The sequence below is a fragment of the Netta rufina genome (assembly GCF_964035555.1).
Source record: "Netta rufina genome assembly, chromosome: 27".
NCBI classification, from domain to species: Eukaryota; Metazoa; Chordata; class Aves; order Anseriformes; family Anatidae; genus Netta; species Netta rufina.
This window is the reverse complement of record NC_140151.1, coordinates 3,346,115-3,372,759: the sequence shown is the minus strand read 5'-3', so window position 1 is coordinate 3,372,759 and position 26,645 is coordinate 3,346,115. Positions and strand designations below refer to the sequence as shown.

General features: G+C 42.0%; 1 protein-coding gene across 1 annotated transcript in view; it reads left to right on the top strand.

The window, feature by feature from the left end:
- Positions 1-26,438, top strand: part of PPP2R2A (protein phosphatase 2 regulatory subunit Balpha) — a 39,710-nt gene extending 13,272 nt beyond the window's left edge. Inside the window, exons 3-10 of the mRNA XM_084302299.1 lie at positions 14,576-14,673; positions 19,037-19,202; positions 19,800-19,912; positions 20,265-20,442; positions 21,307-21,471; positions 22,116-22,285; positions 23,089-23,180; positions 23,557-26,438. Of these exons, the coding sequence (XP_084158425.1) occupies positions 14,576-14,673; positions 19,037-19,202; positions 19,800-19,912; positions 20,265-20,442; positions 21,307-21,471; positions 22,116-22,285; positions 23,089-23,180; positions 23,557-23,836 (1,262 nt within the window). The 3' untranslated portion in view covers positions 23,837-26,438. The remainder of the gene's footprint in view (positions 1-14,575; positions 14,674-19,036; positions 19,203-19,799; positions 19,913-20,264; positions 20,443-21,306; positions 21,472-22,115; positions 22,286-23,088; positions 23,181-23,556) is intronic.
- Positions 26,439-26,645: the final 207 nt, after the last annotated feature.

The window sequence follows — 26,645 nt, the reverse complement described above, 5'->3', positions numbered from 1 at the left end:
TTTTTTACTTTCATTTTCCTTCCTTAGAAGGAGGCACTTGACAAGTGTCTGAGGTGCAGTGCTAGAGTCTGACACTTGGAGATTAAAAAGTTTTAGAAATTTTTGGCTTTAGCAATAAAAGCTTTGGTCAAAGAGTGTATGAGACGAGTCTGAAACAGCGTGATAGCTTCCAGGAATTGTTTTTTATATTGACAACAGAAGGGCGACCCAGACTACAGAATTCTAGTAGCTGATTTTGAAAGGCGTTGCCAAATCATGATGTTTTTCTGAAGTACTGCTCCTAATTTTTAACTTGCGGTGTACGTTTTGTAGTGGCTTCAGCAAAAAGCAAATCAAGATACTCCAAGTGCTCTGACGCTGTGGCATTCCCAGTGACAAATGAAGAAAGGCATCGCCTTAAGGCTTCTGTTCTGTACATGCAAAACAATAGCACAGTATGTTAGTTCCAAATATATTGTTATTTGCAAACAGAAAACTAACCACTGGCTTTTCTGTGCTGTGCAGCCTATTGAAATTCTGGCTGTGATTCCAGCAGAGGCTTTGCCATAAATAGCTCTGCACCGCTTGGGAACACAAACAAGCCTCCTGAAAAGCTCTGAAGTAAGGTCTTCTGAGGGGACTAGTTAGTGGAGATACTTTGGTGGAGGTGAGGAATGTTTCTGTAGGTTGAGGTGGGGAGCTGTCAGCAGGAGCTGAGGAGTAAGCAGTTACTGATTCAAATGAGGTTCAAGGATTCCTGAATCACCTGAGTCAAGTGAAGGAAAAAAAGGATGATAAAAATGCACAAGTACAAGCAGAAACAGGTATGTCCTCCTTGTTAGTACTGAAGAGCTTTAAAACAACAACAACAAACAAATGCCACGTGGTAAGTAAATACAACTTGAAATAGAAACTATTTGTTCTTTTAATGTGCAGTCATCCAAATGAAAGCAGCCTTTTAAAATTTGTACTGAAGGGCTGTTTGGTTATGTGAATTAATACATAGCTAATTCTGTAGTGCTTATTTTTTCAGTGCTATCTGGGCGAATGTACCCTTGAATAAGTAATGCAGGGGCAGCTTTTGTGCAGACGTGTTCAGCTATAATTGGTGTAAGCTGTCTCGAGTAAGATACTTTCTTGTCTTGAGGAGAAGCTTGTAAACCTTCTGTGCATTAGGAGAGGTGAGTAAATTCTCCAGTGATTCACCTAGTTCACAGCGCTGATTCTTTCCCCTAGACCTGTTGCTACTAAATATTTTAACAAGCAGAATTTGGGAGTCAAAGAGCACGAACGTAACTTTGGCACTTGTGAAATCCGTGCTCTGAGTGGTAGACTTGAGTGCTCTGCTCAGCCCCTGGTTATCAAACAAATGTGTTTATTATCTGTCACAAGAAAATGAGGATGGTGTTGCAGAAAAGGGCTGAGGAGACATTGGGAGTTTGTTATTACGTTCTCTACGTGCGCAGCTTTCAACTTCACATATTACTCCTGATGGATGTTTATTAAAAAGCCTTAATCTATGGACACCTTGCAGCCTCGGACGCATATATTTAAAGCTTAACTACTCATATTTTTGAATGACTTTTTTTATTATGTTTAAAACCACATTTGGTGACAACATGTGAAATTTGTTTGTGGGAATTGCACACTGGTCTTGAATGGAAATTAGCCCTAATACCCATAGAAGGCAGGGGCTCTGTGCTATTAACTGCATATAACTTAGTGGGATCAACAGCTTAGCCACTGGTACTTTTTTCTTTTTTAAGATCTCGATGGTATTTCTGAGCTTGTTGGCATTTTTCAAGAACATTCTTCTTCGTTCTTCCCATGCCTATTAAGAGCAGTTCCTTAAGAAAATGAAAGCATAAATAAAACAGCTTGGTAATACAGGAAAGCACTCCTTCTGCAAGGGGCAATTAGCCTGTTCTTTGAAAACAGATGCATTGCTAGCATGTTATCTTTAACACAGTGAGAAGAAATAAAGCTTAAATAAATCTTTGTCTAATTCTTCCTATGTATTTTGGAAAATCCTGATGATAAATATAAATTGAATTCAATAATGCTTGTCATTTTAGAATTATGGAACACTTCTTGAAGTACCACACATCCTGAAGGAGCCCAGCAAGTGTGTAGTTCTGCAATGGAGCTCTCAGACTACAGGTTTTCCAGAGAGCGGTGGGTTGAGCTGGAGTCCAGGTCTCCCAAATCTTACCCTGCATATGGCAATAGGATGTCCTTTATCTGCAGGTCAGCAGGGATGCTCTCAGGAGAGCCAGAATCAGCAGTGCTGCTCTCCTCTGAATAGAGGCTATTTGATTTTTCTGGTCCATCATAAAGTTAGTTCTGGAAAATGAGTAATCCTGAATTTTTGTCCTTAATGTCAGAATTGAGATGGTTTGTTCTTGGAAGTTAGGTATGCAGCAGTAGTTCTGCTGTAGCTGTATTTATGATGCTCTGTAAAGTAAAGCTCTGCAGGCAGAAAATGTGTTGGAACAAGTTATGTACCAGAGCACCGGGGCTAGACAAATGCAGTAGTAGAGCAGAAATAATCAAATCTGTTATTTATAAGCCTTTTTGTCTCAGTTCTCCTGGTATTGCTCAGTAAATCCCTCAATGTTGTGAGCAATAGTGACAGAACGTTCAGGCACCCAAGGGGATCTTACTTGAAACAAATTTGGGGCATGAAGGTAGTCGCTGCTTGAGTTAATTTTGTTCCCCTATAACCAGATAATGCATGCAGTTGTATAAAGGACAAAAATGACAAACTCCCTAAATTCTTCACAATACAAATATAATTTAACCCTTCTGTCATCTTTCTCCAGGAAAGTATCTCCTAAATCAGTGTAGGTTTTGTTAGCTGAGCAGGGTTTCTGCATTGAAATGTAACTAGTGTGGACTGCATATCAAATTGCTTAGTACAGTTACTTTTTAAAGTATGTTGAAAGGCATAATGCGTGGGACTAGGAAACTCAAGGTGGAGGAAACCCTTTCCTTTCCTGCATCATTTAGTCAGGTTATCGCTACATCCGCAGGAGTATTTAAAACACTTGCTCTGTATGCACTGGAGAGGCATAAAACACCGTCAGGTTGCCTATTTAAGCAAACCATGAGCTTCATGTTCTTCGGGGCTTGTATTTTTGCTGAGATTTCATCTAGGGTTTTAAGCAAAACGTTGTTTTTGAAGCATTGCTGCCGCAGCACCAAGGAGCACGTGTTTATTTCAATTATTTTTGGGGTATGTAAACCAGTCAAGGCTCAGTTATGTGAGTGTTCTGGGCTGCTGTAAACTGTTTTGTATGTGGGATATGCCGTTGCCATAATGACAGCCACTATCACTTATTCTATCAGTAATGGTTGCCAGAGTCGTGTGGCATTTGAAACCTAAGGTTTTGGATTTCTTTATCTACATCTAAACAGGGACACGTAATTTTTTTAGGTTAAGTGTGACTGCTGTATGCTGTGACAGCAGGGGAGCACATACATACCCAAGCCAGACATTTAAAATGTTAGATGGTTTTTATGTAGTAGATGCTTTCAAAAGGAATACATTGCAAACTGTAACGTGTTTAGATTTTTTTAAAGTCTGTCTTCTATACTTAAAGCCTTTTGTTCTTTATATTTCACATCAAAGCCATCCTTTCTGATGGAGTATTAGATAGCAGCTTAATTTAGGGGTGCGTAGCCTCTTGAGGTGATGTTATTCAGAGGTTAACCACTGCTGCTCACTGTCTTTCTGATGGTCCTGACCTTGACGGGAGAGGAGTTTTCAGCGTGATGGAAGAGAGATTGATGCAAAGCTGCGATGCACATCCTCCGTGGGGGGACAGGTGGCTTTCTGCATTTCCCTGCATTAAAGCAGATTCAAACTTCTCAGGCTGGATGCTCTCAGCAGCTGAATTTGGTGATGATTAGAAAACTGAAGCCTGCAATAGCTTTTGTATTGAAAAGCGTTGGGTTTGCTGTTGGATACTTCTTTAAATAAAGTCAGAACCATTCACTGGTTGGAGACAGGAAGGGTTATGGGCAGACCTGAGCTGTTTTTTTGGGATCGTGCAGTCTTGCAGAGTCTGTAAAAGGGCAGGCTCAAGGAGAAGCTGTGACCTTTAACAGCTTGTCCCTAATTGTGACCAGACGTTGCAGCTCCACGATCTGTGAGGTTGCTCGCCCGCCTTTCTAAGGTTATTTAAGACGGGCACCAGGAGCGGGGCTGGATTTCTGCCACTTGTGCCTCTTATGTTTATGATATTAATAAACTGGTGTCAAATGTCCTGGGAACGGGTGATGTAGGCTGAAAGACCTTTGTTTCAGCCAACAATAGACCTGAATTAGTGTGAATAGGAAAAGCAAATAGGCGCTTCCTGTCATATTTTAAGGAATACTGGGGTTTGGGGAAGCGTGTGCATTACGGGACTTAACCTGAATGCTCATCATTTGCCAGTGCTTTTTCCCCAGTAAAGTTTTCCCTGTGCGTGTGGGTATCTGTTAGTCTTTCTAAATATGTTTGCTGTGCTAATGAAGTAGAATCCCATTTGTTTGAATAGTTTTTTTTAGGGTATTCTTCAGGGGAAAAACTGTAAGCTGAACTGCATGAAGACCTAACGAAGGGACACATCTTAGTTATTTTCCTGACCTGCCTTGTTCCTCGAGTTTGGACCTGGAGGCCTCTTGCAAAGGCTCGAAAGTATGTGAACCAAAAACACTTGGGTGGTGCTTCAGACCACCTTGAGGTTCACTTGGCTCTCACAGAGTATTGTAAGAGTCCAGAACAATGGTATTTGTGGTTTCAGGACAGCGGATGCCTTTGGAGACCCGAGGGAATTCTTGTCAGGTATTAAACAATCCCTTTTTATTGAGTCTGTGGTATTCGCAGGTTGACCTGGTGTGTGTTGAGCTGGAAAACAGCTCTGGTTTGACCTGGTAACTTCTCAGTTGTGCAGTAACTTGCAGATCGAATTATTTGGGTGGTGGTGATCTTTCAGAGCTGCTTCACCCTTCATGCAGCAGCTGCAAGGAAGCTCTTTTTTTCCCCCAGTTTCAGGGTTGGAAGACCGTAGGGTTGGTCAGCTTAGTTGTGTGCAGAAAGCATACCTGCAGAGGTCCTAGTAGCAGGTAGGCAAAGGCAGCTCCCAGGTGATGTGGGAAGGGCACTAATTGTGCCACGATTAATTACATTTCGGTTTCTACATCCACTGATGCTGGAGCTAAGCTAACCCTGCTGGTTAAATACACAGTGCCTAAGTATAGGCAGCTAAGTCGGTGGCAATTTTTGTTGTTCTGCATCAGGCCTGGCTTGTTGTAAGTTCATATTCCTGTCCCCCTGCTTACAGCTCAACTCCTGGCATGTTCCTGTGCTCTCCTTATAGCTGAGGGTGCAGGGAGCTGCCTTGGTTTCCAGCATCTTGTGAGCTACAGATACTGCTGCGGTCAATTTATTCTCTGTTTCACCTGGGGGAAGAAGGGGGTTTGCCTGTTGGCTTCCTATGCATGTGTTCCGAAAGGAACTGCAGTAATGTCCTTTCTCAAGGTTTAAAAATAGAAAGTAATTAATCAGGGTGATGAGGGTTAATGGTTTCTATCCAGAAACCAAACAGCTTTGCATTTGTTTATGTGGAGAGAACATTCTTCTATCTGCTCTTGTTAGTTGAAGAAAAGAAGAATTTTTTCACTGTAATTTTTGAGGCACTTTATTAATAAAAAACTAATTTAGGGTTAAATACAACCCCAAAACTCTATTTAATGCTTTCATTGGATGAAGTGCTTTCAAGGCAGCAGTTCAAGATTCTTTTCAGCTAGCAGCCTACCAGCCCTTTATTTTTTCTTCTGTAAATTTTCAGTGAACTTTGTATGCATAAAAGGAATTCCAGAAGCACTTCCAGACTTGGTGAGCAGGAATAAAAACCTCTACAGTCAGAGCCCGGTGGTTACGGTAATTGTGGTACAGCTAATGCTTCACCAGTTCCACAGTGGATCAATCAAGGTTAAATCAATGTAACATTTAAAAGTTCTGTCCTCAAATTGACACTGATTTTAATGTAAATGCTTAAACTCCTTTCACAAAGATGAAACTGGGGGAAAAAAAAAAGTAATTTTAAGTGAGCAGTCAGCGTATGTTGCTGTATATCACATCTGTTTTCAAGAGTGCTTTGGCTGCTGCTGTTTGCCACCTCTGTTTTCTCTGTGCCACCACAGGTGTCTTGGAGTCCTGGATACGAGAGGCTTTGAATTTCCTACTATAGATGGAGGCAGGAAGCCACTGGTCGGAGGTTTAAATCCATTTCCTTTCTCTTTGGACTATCCAATTCTTACCTTTAGGAATCTGTTGCAAGCGTGAGCTTGTGAAGACTGTACAAGTAGACAGAAATGCTTTTAATTGGCATTCTGGTCATGAGCTTCATAGACTGCTGCAAAGCCAGAAGGTTTGAGGTGATGGGAACATCTGTCAGAGGTGGGATGTGTAGTGTTCCTCGGGATTTCTGCAACTTCTGAAAGTTGCTGCTGGTTTTGCACACTTGTTTGTTGGCCCCTTGCCTTGGTCTGAAATGGGACGTGAGGAAACTGGTGATAACTTTGGGAAGTGGAGATGTTGAAGCCTACCAATGTTTGCCCACAAACAACACTGTCCTGGTGAGGCACAGCAATTGTTTACCAAACACAAGCAGTAAAATGTTCATTGTGCCACTCCCTGCACAGCTTAAATTGTCGTACAAGCACTGAGTGTGCCTTCTGTGAACTGCTCTTAAATGGGGAAGTGGCTTTGATATCTCAGTTAACTTAAGATCATGCAAAGATTTCTGGAAGTGCAAGGAGCTGGCTTTCCAGGCGGGAGGCACTGCATTTTGGTGAAGTGGTTCTGCTCCCTGCTTGTACCTTGGTAAAACACCTCAATTCACCTGGGTGTTTGCTGCTACTCCAACTTTACAAGAAGTGCCTTTTTGTAAAGGGATTAGAGTTTTACTTCTGTTTCAGTTCTGTTTTCTGCATTTCTAACATCATCTCACTATTGCTGTGCAGACAGAAGCAGCTGCTTTCATGTGGGGCAAAAGGACTTGGGTTGGTTTCTTCTGTGGGTGTTACCGGGAAAAATTACGCCTTACATGAAAACCAATGCTAACGAGGTTAAGATTGGCATCACTTTATCATGTCAGTAGGAGGGAATCTGGAGGGGTCCAACACTTGATTTAGGGAGTTTGGGACATTTCGGACTGTTTGACAAGGATGGTTTGGTTATTTTACTTAGGGCAAGCAGTACATGCAGTGAACTTGAGCTGGGAAGCACTTCATGTATTCACTGGAGCTGGGTGTATGTGTGCACTGCACTTGCACGTACGTAGGACTGGGACAGTCTTGGTGCTCAAATACCTCTCTGCAAACAGGACTACAACACTTTCCAAATCACTGGGGAGATGACAAGCTTTCCCCTGATGATGTCTTCTTATTTTCAGTGTCACAGGGCCTGGAGGGCTGGAAATGAACGTGGGTGCTAGAGAATATGTGGTGGGATTCTGCAGGACTCCTCTTCCCTGCGTGGAGCTTTCCCAGCCTCGCACAAACCAAGGAGAGCAGCTCAATCGTTGCTCGAGCTGCAGCTCTGGCTGCTGCCTGCTTGGGCTTTCACTCCAGCAGGGCCGGCTCCAGGGCGAAGCTGGTGTCCTACAAATTCCCCTCCCCTCTGCGTTAAGGGGCTTTGTGCATTCCTTGCATGCAGCGGCGTGGCAGACTGGTACTTGGGAGACAAGGAGCAACCAGCTGGCTCTTGCCAGCCTTCATGGCACAGGAGTGAAAAGTTTTGCCGCAGACATCTCCTCTCTTTCCCTCTGCCTTGCATATATTTTACCCTGTCCTCATTATTTCCGAAGAAATAATATATTTTTAATTCCCTCTGCTAGCAAAGAGACCCTTTTAAGGGGCTTTGGAATGACTCTTGAGAAGTAAATTGAACTGCAGGAATGCCTGATCCTCGCTGCTCTGCCTTTGTTGCCTGGTCACTTCTGTGAGACGGAATGAATGCGGAGAATCACTCCTGAAAGTGAATGAAGAGAAGGGAAATGAAGTCAATAGCAAAACGGGTCACGGCGGCTTTATAGAATGGGGTTCCCTGCCCCCTCTCCGCACACATAAATTAGGGATGGGGCTGGAATGCAGAGGGCATTTCCTTTCATGCTGTCATTTTGCTCTGCTCTTTCCCTGGTGCCTGTAGCTGTAGTAGCCTGAATCGGGAGCCCTCTTCTCTGCAAACACACATGTATTGTTGCTCTTCCCTAATCTTATTTAAACAGCTTTCCTGTTCACTTTAACACTTCACTATCTAGCTGCAGAGATTTAATGTACGTTATATTAGGATGCTGGATACGTGTGATACATTGAAATCATGCGAACAATGGGGTGGTGTTGGGGTGACTCGGACGTGCAGAGTGCATTGTGCAGCTTCTTCAAATATTTGAAGCCTTGGAGGAGCTGACTCTAGACCTATTCTGCTGTTGTTTACATCCAGTAATGACTAGTTAGGAATGATGTACTTAATCAGTGCAAAAAAACACCAGAGAAAGTCCAATAATAAGTCACAAACTTCTGTCACTATCTGCAATGTAAGCGAGGGTGTTTAGAAGGCACTTTTACCTAGTGGGTCTGAATGAAGCAGGAGCGTTTTCCTTAAGTCTGGGTTAGAAAAGGACCAAGCAATTTGTAAGTTATTTCATGCCTGAGGTCTGCAAGTTCTGGAGAAATACCCTTGCTCAGTTCTGAGTGTGCTGACTTTTGTCTTTAGAAATGATCCAGGAAGAAAAGCTCGTAGTGGTTTTCCATTTCTGTGCTGCTTCCTTAGTTTGAGATGTTTTGAGCTTGTTTGAGCTTCCTTGGATTTTAATGGTCCTAGATGTTAGTTTCTTGAAGTTTCCCTTTCCAGATGGGTTCTGAAGTATCCTTGGGATGGTCAGTTGATGTTCGATTTGATCGAAGCAGCTTCTCCTGTACACAAGGCTGGCAAACTGGGGTCACGGCCTCCACATTTGGTCAGTGAATTGTCTTTTTACTCCTCAGGACAGAATTACAACCTGCAAATCTGCTCTGCATTGCAGCTGAGTTTTGTTTCAGTTGCTCCTTTGGAAATTTCCAGAAATGGTCTTTTTGAGCCACCGGGAAGGTGAATAAACAATGAAGGAGCAGCAAAATGCTTTTTAATACTACAATTCTTTGTTCAGTCCTTGGAAACATCAGGAGATCGCTCCACTTGTGTAAACATACTGATTTACTTGCTCTCTGCTTAGGCAGCAGATCAACGTGATTCCAAAAACTTGCACAGAAACCTTTTAGGTCTGGAGAAATAAAGACACTCTTTGTTCGCTGCTGTGATTGACTTGCTGCTGGAGAGTAGGTGACATGTTTTGCCTACCAAGCATGTTTTATAAGCAGAGTTTAGAAAAAGTTCATGGTACATTAAAATAGATAGCCTCTTCTGTACTAATAAAATACCTTTTATTCTATTATTGGAAACAAATTTAATACAGAACTGCTTCTCAGGCTCGCAATGGGCCTTCTGGAACCTAAGTCATTGGATTAAAGTATTTTTTTGCTTGTTTGGATTGATTAAGTTGTTTTGTTGCCTTATTCTGTAGACTTGTCAGCAGTAGGAAAACTTCAGGGAAAAAAAACCAACAACCTTCTGATGGTTCAGAAAGCTTGCTGGTCATTTGGTGTCATTTTTGTTCAGAATTCCTGTCGATCCTCACTGAAAACCGTGGGAAGCCCCCAAAGTGCACGACTGGTTTTCAGGATCTGTCACTGAGTTTCTGCTTTCAAACACTGCTTTTCTTAAAGTGGGGGGTGCAAAAAGCATTTCAGATGTCAGATGGGTTTATTCAACAATCTTTGAGCACTGTAATTTACCTATGTTCACTTAAACTGGTCATTTTTCATAAGCCCTTTGGTCTGGGGCCTCAGTGTTTCAAGTCATCTGAATCCTGCTGGACAGGCTACCTTTCTAGCTACCTTTCTACACAGGGTCCTGCAGTCACGTTAGTTCAGCATTCAAGTGCCTTTTACTTCTCAGGAAGCAGATGTTGTGTTATTAAGCCCAGACTGTGAGCAGTTTCTGTTTTGGGATTAAGACTTGGGTGCTTTAGAGGTGTTTCAGCTTTGCAAGGTGCACGTTAGGGGGCTGGAAGCAGAACAAAACGCAAGATTCATGTGCTAGATTCAGGATTCAAGTGCCACATTATATACACGTAGCAGCAAAATGAAATATGTTAATAAAACAATTGTAAAAGAAAGCACTTCCGAAGCAAGAAATAGAGCTTTTTCTGCTTTAGTGATGATAACCTTGGTCTTGGTCCCCTGTGGGAACACTTTCAAATAAATGGACTTTCTGGTTTGGTATGAAGGTGAGCTTGGGGTCCTGCCTCATGGCCATTGTGCAGGATTTTAGTTGTGTTACTGTTTGATGTTGGTTTTATTGTTTCAGTCCATCTTATGTTTGGTATTTACCTACTGGAACTAACTGTGAATTAGTGTGGTACAACACCAGGCTGTTCAGCCATGTCATGTTGTAAGGTGAGTCACCCAAAATAATAAAATTTGATGCTACAAGTATTGACTGAAAATTCAAAACTCATGGTTGCCATCTTTAGAAGCCCCTAGGAAACAAATAGTGCTTGTGTTGGGGTGATTCTCCTGCTAGGGTATTACTGGAAGGAACGTCTGCCACCAGTAGGAACCGCTTAGGAGCTTGGCTCCCTTTTACATGAGCTGTGGGCATGTGGCTTTAGCCATCAGCAAGGCTTGGAGACAGATGTCTTCCCTGCTCCCCAGCCACTGCCACCAAGCCAACCTGCTGCACGTTTTCCCTTTGTGGTGTGCAGGCACAGTAGCAAATGGACTTCAGGTTGTGCATATTTCTCTCTGCTTTTAGGTCGATGAGAGCTGTTATTTAGGTCTCAGAAGTGTGGGGACGGTGGTAACAAGTGTCTATGAAGGGATATTTAGTGGAACTAAAGGACAGCTCTATTTAAATGTTCAAGGACAGATTAGGGTAACCCAGAGGTGTCTGCCCCAGGCTGATACACAAGTGGTAGACATGATACAGGTACTGCAAGAACACCTTGGGACCATAGATGCCCGTTTGCATTGGGTTTTGGTTTTGTCAGGACAATGTCCATGTCATGTGTGCCTGATGTTGCACTGTAGTGAACATCTGAAAGCTCAGCAGCCAAAGGGTCACGCTTCGTCTCGGTGTCCAAGATGTCCCAAGGTGCTGTGGGGAGAAGATCCGCGCATCTGACCTCTCGAGGTACGGCTGCTGCGTGTTGGCAACTCGGTTCAGGTCTCTTCACAGATGCTGCTGCTCTAACTGTATCCTGTGGGGGCATGGTTATCAGATGAGGTTCTGGTGGTTGCTTATCTCTGCTCAAAGAGGAAGGCACTGGAATGCTTGGGCGGTAAGCAATGGATGCGTCCCTTTCTCAAAGCCACTGGTGGTAGTGACAGCAGAGCACCGTACCGCTCTGCTGCCTGCCGTGTTCCTCCCCAGCGCTGTTTGCACACAGAAATGATCGTGTGCAGGCTCCTGGGCAGGGAGAGCAGCCCTCTGTGTTTGCAAGACTCCCACCTAGAGACCGGAGCAAAAAATAGCACGCCCAAAAGGAAGGAGGCAGAGAAGGCAGCACGATCTATACATGCTCTCGGGCTCGTTGCAGCACTGAAGGACTAAAATAACCCTACACGTAGCTATCCTGGGAATTACAGTTAGCGTTTGAAAAGCAAAGGATAACATTGATTTTTATCTGGCAACAAGGGTGTTAATACAGATGAAAACACATGGGCGAATCAGTGCACTGCGGAAGATGAAATGCTTCCCCTGTCAATTCGCAAACACTATTAAATCCGCCCAGTTCACCACCAGTGCCTTGATGTCTGTCTCTTTCTTTGACCAAGGTATGGGAATACAATATCCTGAACGGTGAGTTATTGGATTTAAAATGCATGATTGGTTGCTTTGTTCTCCTGTACTGATTTTGTGTAAAATATGCATCTCGGTGCTGTTGTGGACTAGTTAAAAAGAAAGCATTTTTCTGGCTACTTTTCCAGCACGTTTGGTTTTGTCCTTGGAAGGAGAATAGTCCAAGCTCTCAGGGTAGAAGGCACATAAGATTCCATAGGTATAGCTTGAATTTAAAAAATAATGACTTATTTTTCTGTTGTGATTGCTGCTAAAGGATGTTTTTTTCTAATTAAAAATGAAATTGGTCCAAGGACTCGAAAATATCTCTTGCATGGAGCTGGTCACCAGTGAGTTCTGTCAGCACTGTTGGGGCTTGCTGGGTTTTTTTGGAGGCGTGGGGGCGTTGGTGCCAAAAGTTCGGTCGTGGATGGAGTTGAGCCTAACAGCAAAGCAGGAGTTTTATCAACTTCTGCACATCAGTGATCTCCAAGTTCAGATGAACTTGAAAATTAAAATAAATGCAAAAGGTGAGGATGTCTAGAACTGTTAGAGAAGTGATTAGCTTTCTGTGATGTGTGAGTTGTATACCATACAGTAACAAATCCTTAAAATCGGGATTTCTGGCAGCTGTTGCTTTAGATTGTAAGGCTTCAGTCTGAAGGCCTTTGACTTGCAAAACTTCTTAGTGCCTTTCATCAAAGCTTTCATCAAAAAGTGCTGTGATGAATATAGATTTCGATATCTATATTAGATTTCTAAGGCAAACTTTTCCTCTTGTGCATACCCTCACTTAGGTCTGCTGAGACAGTGCTGTGTTTTCTTCTGTTCTCACACTGGCTCAGCTTGCAGTGTTTCTGAATGCTTCACAAAATGTGTGCCCTTCTCACTGGTAAGAAGTGAGATATCTTGGTTTTCCTCATTAATTCTTAACTTTCTTAAGGTCTTTTCCTATTAGAGGATTACGGCAGTGGGGCTTGCATTGTATGGAGTAATCAGAATCAGTTTGGTTTGCACTTCACCTTCTGCATACTAGATGTGATGAATTTTATGTGAAGGTTATGTGTGGTTATGTCCACCTGTGAAAGTCTTACAGATGGGAGAGGAATCACCTGATCTTGGTCAGGGTTATGTGAACTCATAGACCAAGTAGCAGCTAGCTTCCAGAAGAAAAGCATCCCTCTGTGCACTCAAATCCAGGTTTTTACCATCAGTGATCTGGATCCTGGTTTCTCTACGTAAAAGCTTGTATCATATTCATGTTCCTAACGCAGTGTTCTTGAGGAATTTCAGCCCGTGTGTTTCAGCACTGCCATATAACCGTGGTGAGTCTGTGCAGTGTGTCAGAAAACCTGCCTGAGCTCCGTGCCAGGATTCTGACTCTGCATCTTTCACATCTCAGGGTGTTGCAGCTGGGGTTGGCCTGCTTGGTGAGGCTGCCTTTGCATTGGGCAGTTTTCAGAGGGCTGTGCTGTGTTTGTGCTGCGTGCTCGGAGCTGCTGCGTAATGCAGCCAGTAACCAACAGCTTGCTCATGTCCTCAGAGGCCACCACCCCTGTGTTTAGGACAACCACGAATGATGTAAGTTTCATTTTGCTATTGGAACATGCAGGACTTGTATTCATTCTACTTCAAGATGCAATAAGACTGTTGCTATCTCTAAGATGCTGCTGTTGATAGGATGGCTAGCAGTGGCTTTGTTTGTACAGCACGTACTGGGCTTTGCTAAGCTACAAAACACAAAATGAAAAGCCATCCAAGAGAGAAGTTGGACGTTGCTTGTCTACTTCATGCTAACATGGAGGTGCACTAGCCTGAATTGTGGATGTACAAACCATAGGTACCTGCTTCTGCAGAAACCCAGATTTACGTAGCTCTAATACGCTGCAACTTGACATTGGTGTTCCCAGCACAGTCTGCCTTCCAACACTTGAAAGTATTGTGGGGCGTGTTTCAAAACACATTTTGCTTGAGCTGCAATGTCCTTTATCCTTTTATCTATCTTTTTGCTTCGTAAACAGATCGATTCAGTATTATGTGAATTTCGCCTGTATATATGCACTATTTAATTTTAGCACCTCCTGTAGAAATACCTGGTAATGTAAAGCTTGCTCATCCCAAAAAGTTACTCGGGTTTTTGAGTCAGCCTGCTGAACTTGGAGCCAGCTGCAGCTGTTTGTTCCACATCCTTGTGTTCCTTAGGTGCTGATGTCTGAACAGCTCCACCCTCGGAGTTTTTCCTTTAAGTTCTCAAATGTGTGTAGTCCTTAAAAATAAAAACTCAGATGGGAAGTGCTTGTGTCCAGTTCTTTTACAGGAATGCAGAAAATGTAGCAATACCTGCACGCAGACGTTCACTGATGTTACAGCTTGAACATCCCTTTCTATCCCTACCCTAGAGCAGGAGTCCTAACAAAAGCAGTTGTAAGAAGTGACCAGGTAGGGCCTTTAAAATAACTTGGCAGATGACTGAACCTAGTAATGGGTTTTCAAGTATATCACTTTTACAAGCTGTGCCTTTATCTTTAAAGGAGCTCCTGCTTGCGTTCTGTAAGTTGAGTGTAGGGGAACTGAAGTATATGGTTTTATTTCAAATGGCAGCTTTCTTGACCATTGAGTATTTACAAGAATAATTAATTTCTGGGCTTTATTTTTGTTTCTTTGCAGCGGATATAATTTCTACAGTAGAATTTAACCATTCTGGAGAGTTGTTAGCAACAGGAGACAAAGGAGGTAGAGTTGTCATCTTTCAACAGGAGCAGGAGGTGAGTGATAACTACTTCAAGTGCATTTAATATTTTCCTTTGCCATTTATTTTGTTTTTAAAGGAAAGGTGTATGTTTTTATAACAAACTTCACAGAGAGCATATGCTTGCATAATAAGTGATTAAAATAATGAAATGTAAAAGTAAAGGAATTACTGATGACTTGGTGATGCTGTTAGAAATGACTTCAGTTTTAATGCTGTGGTCCAGGCACCGCTTAAAGTGAGTTGGGGGAAGAAGGGGGAGGGGAGGGCGCCTGAAGACCTTGGGGAAGCTAAAATTCATCTTACAGTGCTCGATTTGGCTGGGTTTGTTACTTCAGATCTCACTGTAAGTTGGGGAAATAAGAATCGCTCTTAAATGCGAATGTAGCTGTGACCTTTTCCATTCTGATATCAATCAGGTAAAATAGTTCAAGGTTCTGTCAACATCGATTCCTTACAAGGGTCTAGGATTTTCTGCTAGTTAAAATGCTTCACATGAAAGTCTTAGTGCTAGAGGGAATTCTTTTAAAACTGTAGGGCTACATCTCATGTTGCTTTTGAACTGGAGCTAGAGTTTTTCTTCATGTCTGCAGTAATTTTGCTCACATTTGAAGTTAGCTTTTAAACTGCCTAGCTGCTTTATCTCTTATATGGAACAGTGTTTGTTGGTAGCACTTAGTGTCTAATTTAAAGTACAGCACTGGAAAACATGGAAGGAAAGTAAGTTCTGGTTTGATTGACTCCTTTTAGTGGAGTCAAAGCTTGTAGCCATCAGTACCTTGACAGATTGTTATCCCCACAGAAGGTATGTTTGTGGGTGGGTCTGCATTACCGTTTCTGAATATAAACCAAGTTTGAATGACTGCATTCAATGTACATACTTTTAATTTATGCTGTAAATATACTGATCACAGCTTTTTATTCCCCCGTGAGATCTGCTCTCTCTGATGCATCCCATCCCCGCATCAGATACAGAATTCCTCTCTCTCTTCCAGAATGTGAACGTGTTTCTTACACGTGTACTTAGCGGGCTTTCAGATGTTTACCCTTACACCTGAGCAGTGAGGTTACCAAAGACCTGGGTTAGAAAAGAACATCCAGTACAATAGTCCTAGGTCCCTTTGCTGAGAAAGGGACCTAAAATCCATTGCTTTGTTTTCTTTTGGCCTTCAGAGGATAACAGGTCACTGTCAAGGCATGTCTCTGGATGGTTTGAATACTGGAAGTTAGTGTATCCTATTATTAAAATCAGCAATCAGTGTTAGTGTTTGCATATGAGTAATAGCAGAGGCTTATTATTAACCCACCTGGCAACCAAAGCAGTCTGTTTTTATCAATAGAGATTACTGAATATTTTTCCGCTACTTTTATTTTCATGTGAACTTTTACAGTGCAAGCTTGAAGCTAGATTTTCTAGCTCTAAGCTTTTCATGCAGCGAGTAGCCTAACTAATACTGAAATCAGAGATAAAAGGACTGCTGAAAACTTAATCAATTTTGTTATCTCTTGGATGTAAAGATGAAATATTAAGAATCGAGGGTTTGATCTTGTTGAAATCTCTATTAGTCTTAGAACATTACAAGATCCTGCAATGTACAAGTGATTTAGGAGCACAGTTTCCAGTTCTGAAAGTAATATAAATGAAGTCTCCTAAAGGTTTTACTAAAACTAAACAAATCAAACCTCTCCCAGTACTGGGAGCTGTAACCTAGCTCCTTTAGGTTATAGCGGTAAGGGGATTTTTTTCACATTATGCTTGTTCTTTTGGTCTTTGTAGAGTTCTACAGACAGCTCTTCTGATGCCGAAAGGGTTTCTGCTCCCACCATAAAAGTGGGAAAGCTGAGATGGAGTGTTGGGTTTTCAAACCTATGGTTAGAAGTCGACTTGATTAGAATTTATTTACTTTAGGGGGAGCATGAAAAGGCACTTCTGCCATCTCACTGCCTGGAGAAGTCGTGCTGTTACTTCTTCCCTTGGCGTTTGATGCAATTCCAGATGTACAAACCCCAAGCATTAGAATTCCACGGTTCCCCAGCACAAGTTGCTTTCTGCTGCTGATGTGCAGCAACCATGCACGCAGATCGCTTTGGTCAGCTGGTGCCACCTAGCGGGGTGTTCCTGGCTCTTAGCCTTGCTGAGCTTCTTTGGCCACAGCCTGTGATGAACACAGCGTGTAGGGGGGTATCTGTACTGTAATCTCCTGTAGCTCATAATCAGCCACAAACTTTTGGGGCGTTAGCTTGCTCGCATCCCTTATGGAGCCTTTAATGTAGCTGAAGGCTTACTTGAGAACATGCAGTAAGCTTTTTAAGTTGTTTTTGTTTTTTTTTTATGCATAAGCTGTGGTTTGTGCCCTTCTGATCTATGAGGCTGGGTGTAGTAAGAAGGTCACCACACTGAGCTGCACAGGATTTGGACGGCCTCATTCCTTGGTGTTTGGGCACTGAGCAGCAGGGCCTGGTTTCCCTGCCGCAGCAGGTGGCTGTGCCAAGGGCCTGACTGGCTAGGGCAAGTTCTATATAAAAGATGGTCCACGAGACCATTGTTTTAAAGTCTTCTGGTTGGATTTATGTCCCACCTTCTGTCACGCCGCATTCCAGAGCCATTTGCAGACCAGAAAAACAGAAACACTTTGTGGAGACACACAGGGCTGTGCAGCACCCCCCACCAAAGTGCTGCCGCCTCTGGGCTGGAATGTGGCAGCCCTTCGAAGCAAGTGGCATGCTGTAGGTGTCAGGCAGGAAATGAATACTGGCTCTAATTGAAACTGAAGGCGGGATTTGCGTAGGCAGCCTGCAATTACCTAAATTGGAGTTTAACATAAGGCACTTGGGCCAGCACGTCGTCTTGTTTGGAGTTTTAAGCGTGCCGTGTGATGAGCTGATGGCTGAAAGTTTGCTTTCTCTCCCAAGGATGGACTTGATGTATACTAATTATAAATATTCGAGGCCTGTAGAGCTTTAACAGAATACACAAGAAATGTGTTTAAGCCTGAATCATTATGGTAAGCATGGAGCCGAAGGAAAGGTCACTGAATCATGACCAGCACTTCCTAAAGCTCAAGAGATTTTCTTTAGAAGCTGCCTATTGAATGCAGCAACCCTGCTGAACTTGTTAGGTCTAACAGAAACTTGGAACAAAGTTCCTTCCGTTCTCTGAGGTGGGAAAGCCAGCATAATTGGATAGGTGTGGTACAATATTCTAGTGCCAAATTATTTCTAAGGCGTTTTTTCCACTTTTCCCTTCCCCTGAAGCTTATTGTAAAATGTGAGGGTTCCTGCCAGCCATTAATTGCAGGGTATGAAGCAAGAGACAGTGATGCAGGGAATGTGACAAATGTGGGCTAGCAAGGATCGTATCGAGAAGCTCGTCCTAGTGAGGCATGAAAGGATGAAACGAATGGATGGACACGAAGTGCACCAGGGAAGGAGCGAAGTCCCTAGTCGAGAACGTATCACAGGAAAGGAATCTCATGGTGCAACCTCCTGAAACGGGTGGAACGGGAGTCTAGGACAAAATAAAGCCTGAACTCATCTCAGGTACACCTGAGAAGTCCCTTTTGAAGCATTGCTTCAGAGGGGCTGCAGTATTGTCACCCTACCCATGGGAGGGAACGCAAGGTTCCACCCCTGCAGTGGTGTTAGTGCTCAGAAGCTGCTGCCTGAAACAGAACCTTTAGAAAGAAGAGGAATTGTGCAAGTTTGGAGGTTTTCAGTGTGTCAAACAGGCTAGCTGCTGTTGTGACTTCTCGTGTCAAAGATGTATTCATCAGATGTTAAGGTTTTTTTCCATCAGAGTGAGGGAGAAGCAGAAGTTTAAGAACTTCTTAAACAGTTCAGAAGTTCAGAAGAACAATTCAGGGAGTGTTCAGGAGAACAGTTCAGGGAGTGGGGAGGTTATAAAGCAGACTAGATGGGCAGAGCTGTTCGTAGAGGTGACAGGTAGGAATCTTGTGATGAGCTGAACTTACCACAGAGTAGACTTGTGTTACCTGTGACTGCTCCTTTTTTGGGGAATATCTTCCTTACAGGTGGAAAGCTTGACTTCTTTTAAGCACATAAACATTTAACAAACTTATCATTTGTGTTGAGGTAAACTTTAATTCTGAGCAGCTGAACTTATGAGCTAACATGAAAGGGGAAAGTGAACTTGTAATTCATGTGGTAAAGGGAGATTCTGAAAACTGTACTAATCAGGAGCTGCTGCAATAAGTAGCTTTACACTGATGTACAGTGTAGAAGTCTTAACCTACTCTTATGCTAGCTAGCAGTGTGCCTGCGTATCTCACTCTAAATATCTAGTTCTGGCTTCTGCCTGCAGCCTTGTAAAGTGTTCTGTACGTTGCATCCATATCTTGATCATTTAATTCTCTTTTTAGAACAAAACCCAGTCTCACAGTAGGGGAGAATACAATGTTTACAGTACCTTTCAAAGCCATGAACCAGAGTTTGACTACTTGAAAAGTTTAGAAATTGAAGAGAAGATCAACAAAATTAGGTGGTTACCCCAGAAAAATGCTGCTCAGTTTTTATTGTCTACAAATGGTAAGTTTTGACTTATTCCTGTGTAAAATTCACAGTTGTGTTGTTACGTAGCTTGGCTGTTGGGATTTTGTCTAATCCTCCTCACTTTCAAAAGGCTGGAAGCAAGTTTGTTTTAAATGCGGGTATCTAGGGATATGGCTGCAGAAGAATTATGGTGCTTAACTGCCTGGCTGTTCCATCTTACCTGGGAACAGCAGCCCCATGACATGGAGGGGTGTATTAGAGATTTCCTCCTTGCTGTACAGCAGAGGAGCTTAGCTAATCTGTCATTCAGTACCTTTACGTGTATAACTGAGAGAGCTTGCATTAGTCATTCATAACAAGCCAAACTGAAACTTGCTCTAACTTTTTCTTAAAAGAACAAACTGTGGAGGAGGTCTTTTTAATGCTTTTCATGATGTCTTGTTTTCCTTTGTGTAATTTGGAGATGAAGCAAAATTTCTATCCAAATGAGGTCCCAATCTCCAAGCAGTATTTTTGTCTTTTTTGGTACACGTAGGTGGTCTGCTATTGTTAGTGTTCGTGTTAAAGTGCATCAGGTGAAGACTAGTGCCTTTGCTAGAGCTTTGATTTGCAGCTGTGGCTCCTTCTTTGCAGATAAAACAATAAAGCTATGGAAAATCAGTGAAAGGGACAAAAGACCAGAAGGCTATAATTTAAAGGAAGAAGATGGACGGTATAGGGATCCTACTACAGTTACAACACTACGGGTGAGTGAATGAGCCATCGCTGGTCTCACGGGAGGCCAGATGAACGTGCATTTCAGTAAGCTGTGTGTATGCGTCTGAGTGTTCCCTTCTTTTGAAGGTATGCAGGCTGGCATGTGGCTCAGTGGTTGCTCCATTGTGTGGTGAACTCCACTTTCTGTGGTTCCCCAGGTGTCATCCAGCGAAACCCTAATTTTGTGCCTGCCCTTTTGCAGGCACTTTTACTTCCGAGATGATTTTGAGATATTTTAGTGAACATGGTGTATTGAAGGACCGTGAGTGCTGATGTTTGTGTGTGGCACTTGCATGCACTCAGTACGCTTAACTCAAACTTCTGTTGCTTTGTACCTTGCAGGTGCCAGTATTCAGGCCCATGGACCTCATGGTTGAAGCTAGTCCACGAAGAATATTTGCCAATGCTCACACGTATCACATCAATTCCATCTCCATTAATAGTGACTATGAAACATACTTATCTGCAGATGACTTGCGTATTAATCTGTGGCACCTAGAAATTACAGACAGAAGTTTTAGTATCTTTTTGGCATTGATTCGTGTGATGGAAATGACTTGGTTACAGCAAAGCTATTGTGTGTTTTTTTTTCCCTTTCATGAAAAGTTTCTGTACAGCGTGTTTCTCCACTTCCTGGTTTTGGAGCAGTATGAGCAGAATTTGTTACGTGCATGGTGAAAAACAGGCACTCCTAAAGGAGGCAAAAATGCTTAAGGATTTAAGTTAAACAAGCAGTTTGGGAATTTTGGAAGGCAGCGGTATAATAAAATGTCCTGTGAAAATTTTTCCTGACTTGTAGTTTAAAATGAAGAGTCAGACAAGGATCATTCTCTATCTCAATTCTTTTTATCCTGCATACCATCTATTTCCACATGTGTACCTGTGAACATTGCAGGCAGTAGGATCGTAGGAATACGTATTCAGCCCCGTTACTGGGAGCAGAGGCTTGATCAGTAAAATCCTAAGCAGAAGTGGCACATGCCTGCTTCATAATATAGCAGCATAAGTGGAATTTAAGCAAAACTCTAGCTGACAAAACTTAAGTGACATCTGTACTATAGAATTACTGCTGGAGTGGAGCAAAACATTAAACAGACTTTTGTTTTAAGAAAAAACTTGAAGCTATGTTACAGCCTTGCTTTCTAGACAAGTTGTGGGACTTGATCTTATTTTTTTTATCCAGTTTGTGACTGGCTCCCGCAGCCTTTGGCATCAAATTCCTGTCCTGCTTCCAGATTTCAAGTATTGTGTTCTTTTTGTTTTTGTTGGCTTGTTTTAATTCTATTTGGCTATTTCAGATGTATTTTGATGAATTGTTGAATATCTTTTAAACTGAAAAATATGTTGTGAAAACTGGAGAAAATTCCTTAACAAAATGGTGTAGATATTGTAGATATTAAGCCTGCCAACATGGAAGAGCTGACAGAGGTGATAACGGCTGCAGAGTTCCACCCAAACAGCTGTAACACATTTGTATACAGCAGCAGTAAAGGAACGATTCGTCTCTGCGATATGAGAGCATCAGCACTCTGTGACAGACATTCAAAATGTAAGTTCTGTTGCTTGTTTTCTGTGGAGGACGATGTCTTGCTGCTAGGTGAAACTGGGCTCTCAGTATGGATATATTAAAATGCTTAACAGTAAGTTGTGTTAAATCATTGAACAGTGAGGTGTTTGTGTGCATGCATATATATAAATATACTACAGCAATCCTATAGGAATACATAAAGTAGATCCAAAACCTAAAATCTAAATGAGTCTTAAAATTAGATTCATATTTTTTCAGAATGAAAGTAGTGAATAAAACTACTAGTAACTTAAGCTGGGGTGTCTGCCTAGACAGCAGGACTGGGAATAGCTTTCTGCAGACTTTCTCAGCTCAAATACTGCCTGAGAATGGTCTGTACCTGAAACTGGAAATCTTACATGTATGAATGAAGTGTCCAAACACTACCAAGCAGTTCACTTATTTGGAAGCCAACCTTGATTTGCAATGACAATAGATGTCATGCCATTTTATGGCAATCATAAAACAACTTTCAATGGGAGAGTTTTATAATACGTAATTTAGGCAGACTAGCCTAACATGGTAAGTGCATTGTAAAAAATTAACCTAATTAACCTAGTTTTGGTGTCTTGTACTGGGACAGATGTAAACTCACCTCTTGAAATGCCTGTTTTATTTTTGTACAGTGTTTGAAGAACCAGAAGATCCTAGCAACAGATCATTTTTCTCTGAAATCATCTCTTCCATATCTGATGTCAAATTTAGCCATAGTGGTCGTTACATGATGACTAGAGACTATCTGTCAGTGAAGATCTGGGATTTAAATATGGAAAACAGACCTGTGGAAACATACCAGGTATTTGGTGAAAAAATCATATGCTAGAAGTTAAAAGCTTGAAGGACACGGAGTCCGAGTCCTATTCTTGATACAGCAGTTAAAATTTTGTCTGTAAATCTCTACATCCAGACAAAGCATCTGTGAGATGGGCAGGTTGCACACACGTGCTAAAGGCTCTTGCTATTTGCAGGTTGATTGCAGAACCCAAAACTTTGTTTGGGTATTAAAGTCTCTCTTAGATAGCAGAAATGGGGGAAAGGTAACGTTCAGCTGTGAGACAGCACATCTGTTTTACAGCCTGCAGTTGACCTGTTCTTTCCTGGAAAAAAATGGAGGTAAAACATTTCCTTTAGAGAAAAGGCTTCAAGCTGACACTGAGAACTGCTGCGGTGTTCAAGCTGGTTTTGTGAGAGTTTCTGAAGGGGGATCCTCTTCATCATCCATAGGAAGAAGATAGTCCCCAAACAGGGTTTTCAGAAAGAAGCAAAGTTTCACACACGCTTTCAGATTTCTGAAACAGTAGTAAGGGTATGGCAACTGCTCGGACAGGGAAAGTATTTTAAAGAGTTGCAGACCTCTTTTTTCCTGCCCGGAGTCCCTTGCTACTATTTATGTGCGCTTTTGAAACCTCTGTAGAGCAGACTATGTGAATTCACATGTTGCTTCGTTTTGCTCTTTGTACGGTCAAAGGAGGGAGCTGTGTATGCTCCTGTGAGTAGGGTGTAAGCACTATGTGAGATACAGGGTTGGTTTTGGAACATAGCAAGGCTATTTTACAGGTGTGTCGTGTTCAGAAATCATTCAGTTTATCTCTTTTCCAGGTGCACGAATACCTCAGAAGTAAACTTTGTTCACTGTATGAAAACGATTGCATTTTTGACAAATTTGAATGCTGCTGGAATGGATCAGACAGGTAAGTTTACTCCTCTCTATATGTCCTTAAGACATTTCCATGTTTTTCTCAAAGCAGGCATCTGAAGCATGGCCTCAAATACATTTTTATTCATGAACTGGCTTGGATAGTATTTTTGTACTTCAATAGATGTTAACACGTTAGCCTTAACCTCCCCATGTTGTAGCAAAAAGGGCAAATCAAAGAAAGACACCTATCTTTAAAACGTTTTAAACATTCAGAGGCTGCCTTACCTTCAGTTGATATTGTAGAAGGTATGCGGAAGGATGTTGGCCGCTGTTATGTATAATAAGGCAGGACTTTAGGTGAGACCCTGCAGTTTAACAGAAGTTCTCTTCAACTAAACTTTTGCTTTGTTCCTTTCCCTTCTCTGCAGCATTGTCATGACAGGATCGTACAACAACTTCTTCAGAATGTTTGACAGAAACACGAAGCGAGACATCACCTTAGAGGCATCACGGGAAAACAATAAGCCCCGTACGGTTTTGAAGCCCCGTAAAGTATGCGCGAGTGGTAAGCGAAAGAAGGATGAAATCAGCGTTGACAGCCTAGACTTCAACAAGAAGATTCTACACACAGCCTGGCATCCCAAGGAAAACATCATTGCTGTAGCTACTACAAACAACTTGTATATATTTCAAGACAAAATGAATTAGGGTTGGCATTCCTAACTGAAGAGTCCACTTCCTGCATAGTTGAAATAGTTGAATCTAGCATTTGTACCTGTAAACAAAGCGAATGAGGTCCATTATGGCACCCCTTTCCAGTGTTTAAAAATGTGCCATATGACAACACACTTTTATAGCTACATGGAGAAAGCTCTGTCGATCTGTCACCGAGTTCTCCATGTCTGCTAGCCATTTAGGTGAGGATAGGGCACTTTTTAATTTAAATGACTACTTGCACCATCTTGCCTAATGGACTAGATTGGACTGTATCAACATCGGTTTACTCCACTTTTTATGCCTTCCATTGTGATGACGTCAAACACAGGGAAAGCCTTCAATCATGCTATGGGATTTAATTGTGTAACCTCATTACTGTATCATTTGTGGCCCCCTTTTTTTATTAAATACAGCTCATTCTTGCTGTGGCTTGTAGCATTCCTCCTTCTGGCCTCCTGGACTCCCCCTTTCCCTTCCATCCCCCTCCACCTAGCCCTGGTGGTGGTGTATAGAGAAAAAACAAAATAAAGCACATGAAATGGGTCCGTTTGGGGTCAGTGGTAAAGGGGGTCTGTGTTGCAACAAATGTTTTAATAAACAGTTGACTGTAATCACTCCTTGCCATGTCTGGCACCAAAAAAGAGAAAATAAGGAAAAAAAAAACTACTGAATAAAAGTGACAAAGAATGGAGAATCTGTTTTCTTTTTTTAATCTACCTCTTTATACAAATACTCTGTGTTTTACCTTAGATGCATGAAAATAAAATGATGTTTTTTGTAATGATTTTAACCAGTATTAATTATTTTTCATGGGAATGAAGAGAGGGAGGGATTTCACGAGTATCCGCATTCATTTGTGAATGACAACGATACCAGCCTTAGTGTGTGTGACCACCTGCATTTTGCAATCACAAACTGCTGTCAGATTTTCTGTGATCTGAACAGGTCAGGTACTGCTCCAGTATCCTTAAAGGCTCGCTCTTAAAGCTATTGCTTAAGTTGGAACGGGAATAAAAGTTGCAGGTTTAAAACCTGTGTTATGGGACTTGCTTTTTAATGCTCAGTTTCATCTGGCTTCTTTCATGCCTTGTTTTGGGATGCAATACCTTTAATGCCTTGTTTAGAGTACAAAGTCCCCTGTGGCTTTTTAACGAGTTGTTTGAATTCTTGTCTAGCAGTATGATGTTACGTAGTTCAAGATACCAAGTGATTACGTAGATAACTACTACGCTGCATTCTGAGATGCTCTATTTTCCTGTATTTTATTGTATCGGTAACTGAGTGGAAATGTAGTTTTACCATGCAAGTGTTTCTGGCTTTTGGCTTTGCTAAGTTACTGCACTTACAGAAACGTTAAGTGGTGCAACGATCAGAAAATACGTGGAGTACAGAAGCTGCATGAAATATATGTTCATAGCTTTTTGAGAGATTTAAACTCTTCAGCAAATAAGGCTTATCCAAAGATGAACTGATGCTTTATAAGGCTCATGAGTTTTTACCTCCGGATATTTTTGCTAATTGTGTTTTTAGGTTTACTCTTCCTTCAAGGAAATGTTCAGAATGAAGCTTAAAGTCGTGGTGGACTTACCTTGACTGGGAGGACTTTCACTTTTCAGTTCCCTAGATTTAAATGATTTCTGTGGCTTAGTTATAGATAGCTAGCATAATGCCTCTCTGATTTGATCAAATAAGATACTGTTACTGCTGTAAAATTATGGCTGGGTTAGACATTGTTAACAAGACTACTCTTGCAACCATGCTTTAATTTCTTTAAGTCCTTGTGCAGTGGTTTGAAACTGTAAAGATGATAATATTAGATCTGGTTCTCTTCAATACAGTATGTGTCTTGTAACATGCATGCCTGCCCATGAGCCTTTGTAAGGATTTTACCATTTTCACCTGTTAGCCTTGTGCATTTAAAAAAAAAAAAAAAAAAAAAAACCCTCCCCCAGGGACAGCAGCTGTTATCCAATGGGTGAATAAACCCGCAGGCCCTACCCCCACTTACCCAGCATGTGACTAATTTTACTCAAATCCTTGCTAACAGGGAGGGAAACAACTTGTTGAGTAACATTTGCCATGCAGAGAGGTGTTTGACAGGGTCAGGGCCAAGGTTCATCCGTTACCTTATCACAAGGGCAAAGGGGTAACCAGACACTACTTCAGCATCAGAGCTGGTAAAAATTCATCTCCATTTCTGCCAAAACAGGCGTAGGTTTAATTGCTATTTTGGGAAGATTGAGGTTTGTGGTAGCAAGCCTGCTGCTCTGATATGTGTCTCTATCCTGAACGATGCACTGAACACACGACAAGCTGCTTAGCACAGACAGAAGGGAGGATACGAAGAAGATGCAGGAGTGAGCAGGCAGAGGTGGCTTAGATCAAAGTGCAGCCTTCTAGCAATACTACACTCAAGTACAACTGCCTCTTGGACCTCAGCTGTGCGTGTTGGGTTTCAGGATTTCTAAAGCTATCTTGGGAAAGATTTTTGTTTTTATCAGTAGCGGTGATCCCTGGCATGTCACCTGAGGCTTAGTACTACCCTCAACAAAACCAGCTACTGACTCTGGTGTCATACTATCCAACTAGGTAATTCTTTAAACACTGTCCGTTGACATATGCTGTAAATCTTATATTTTATTAATAAAAGTATGCATAGAACACATTTTGTCAGGTTGCTTTTTATCTTCCACCCCATCCCTTTTATTCCACCCCTTTCCTCTATTTACAGGCGGTTTTGAAATTACTCATCCCTTCCCTACTGCACCCTGACTAGTGCCCCATTTTGCTGGCTTCCCTC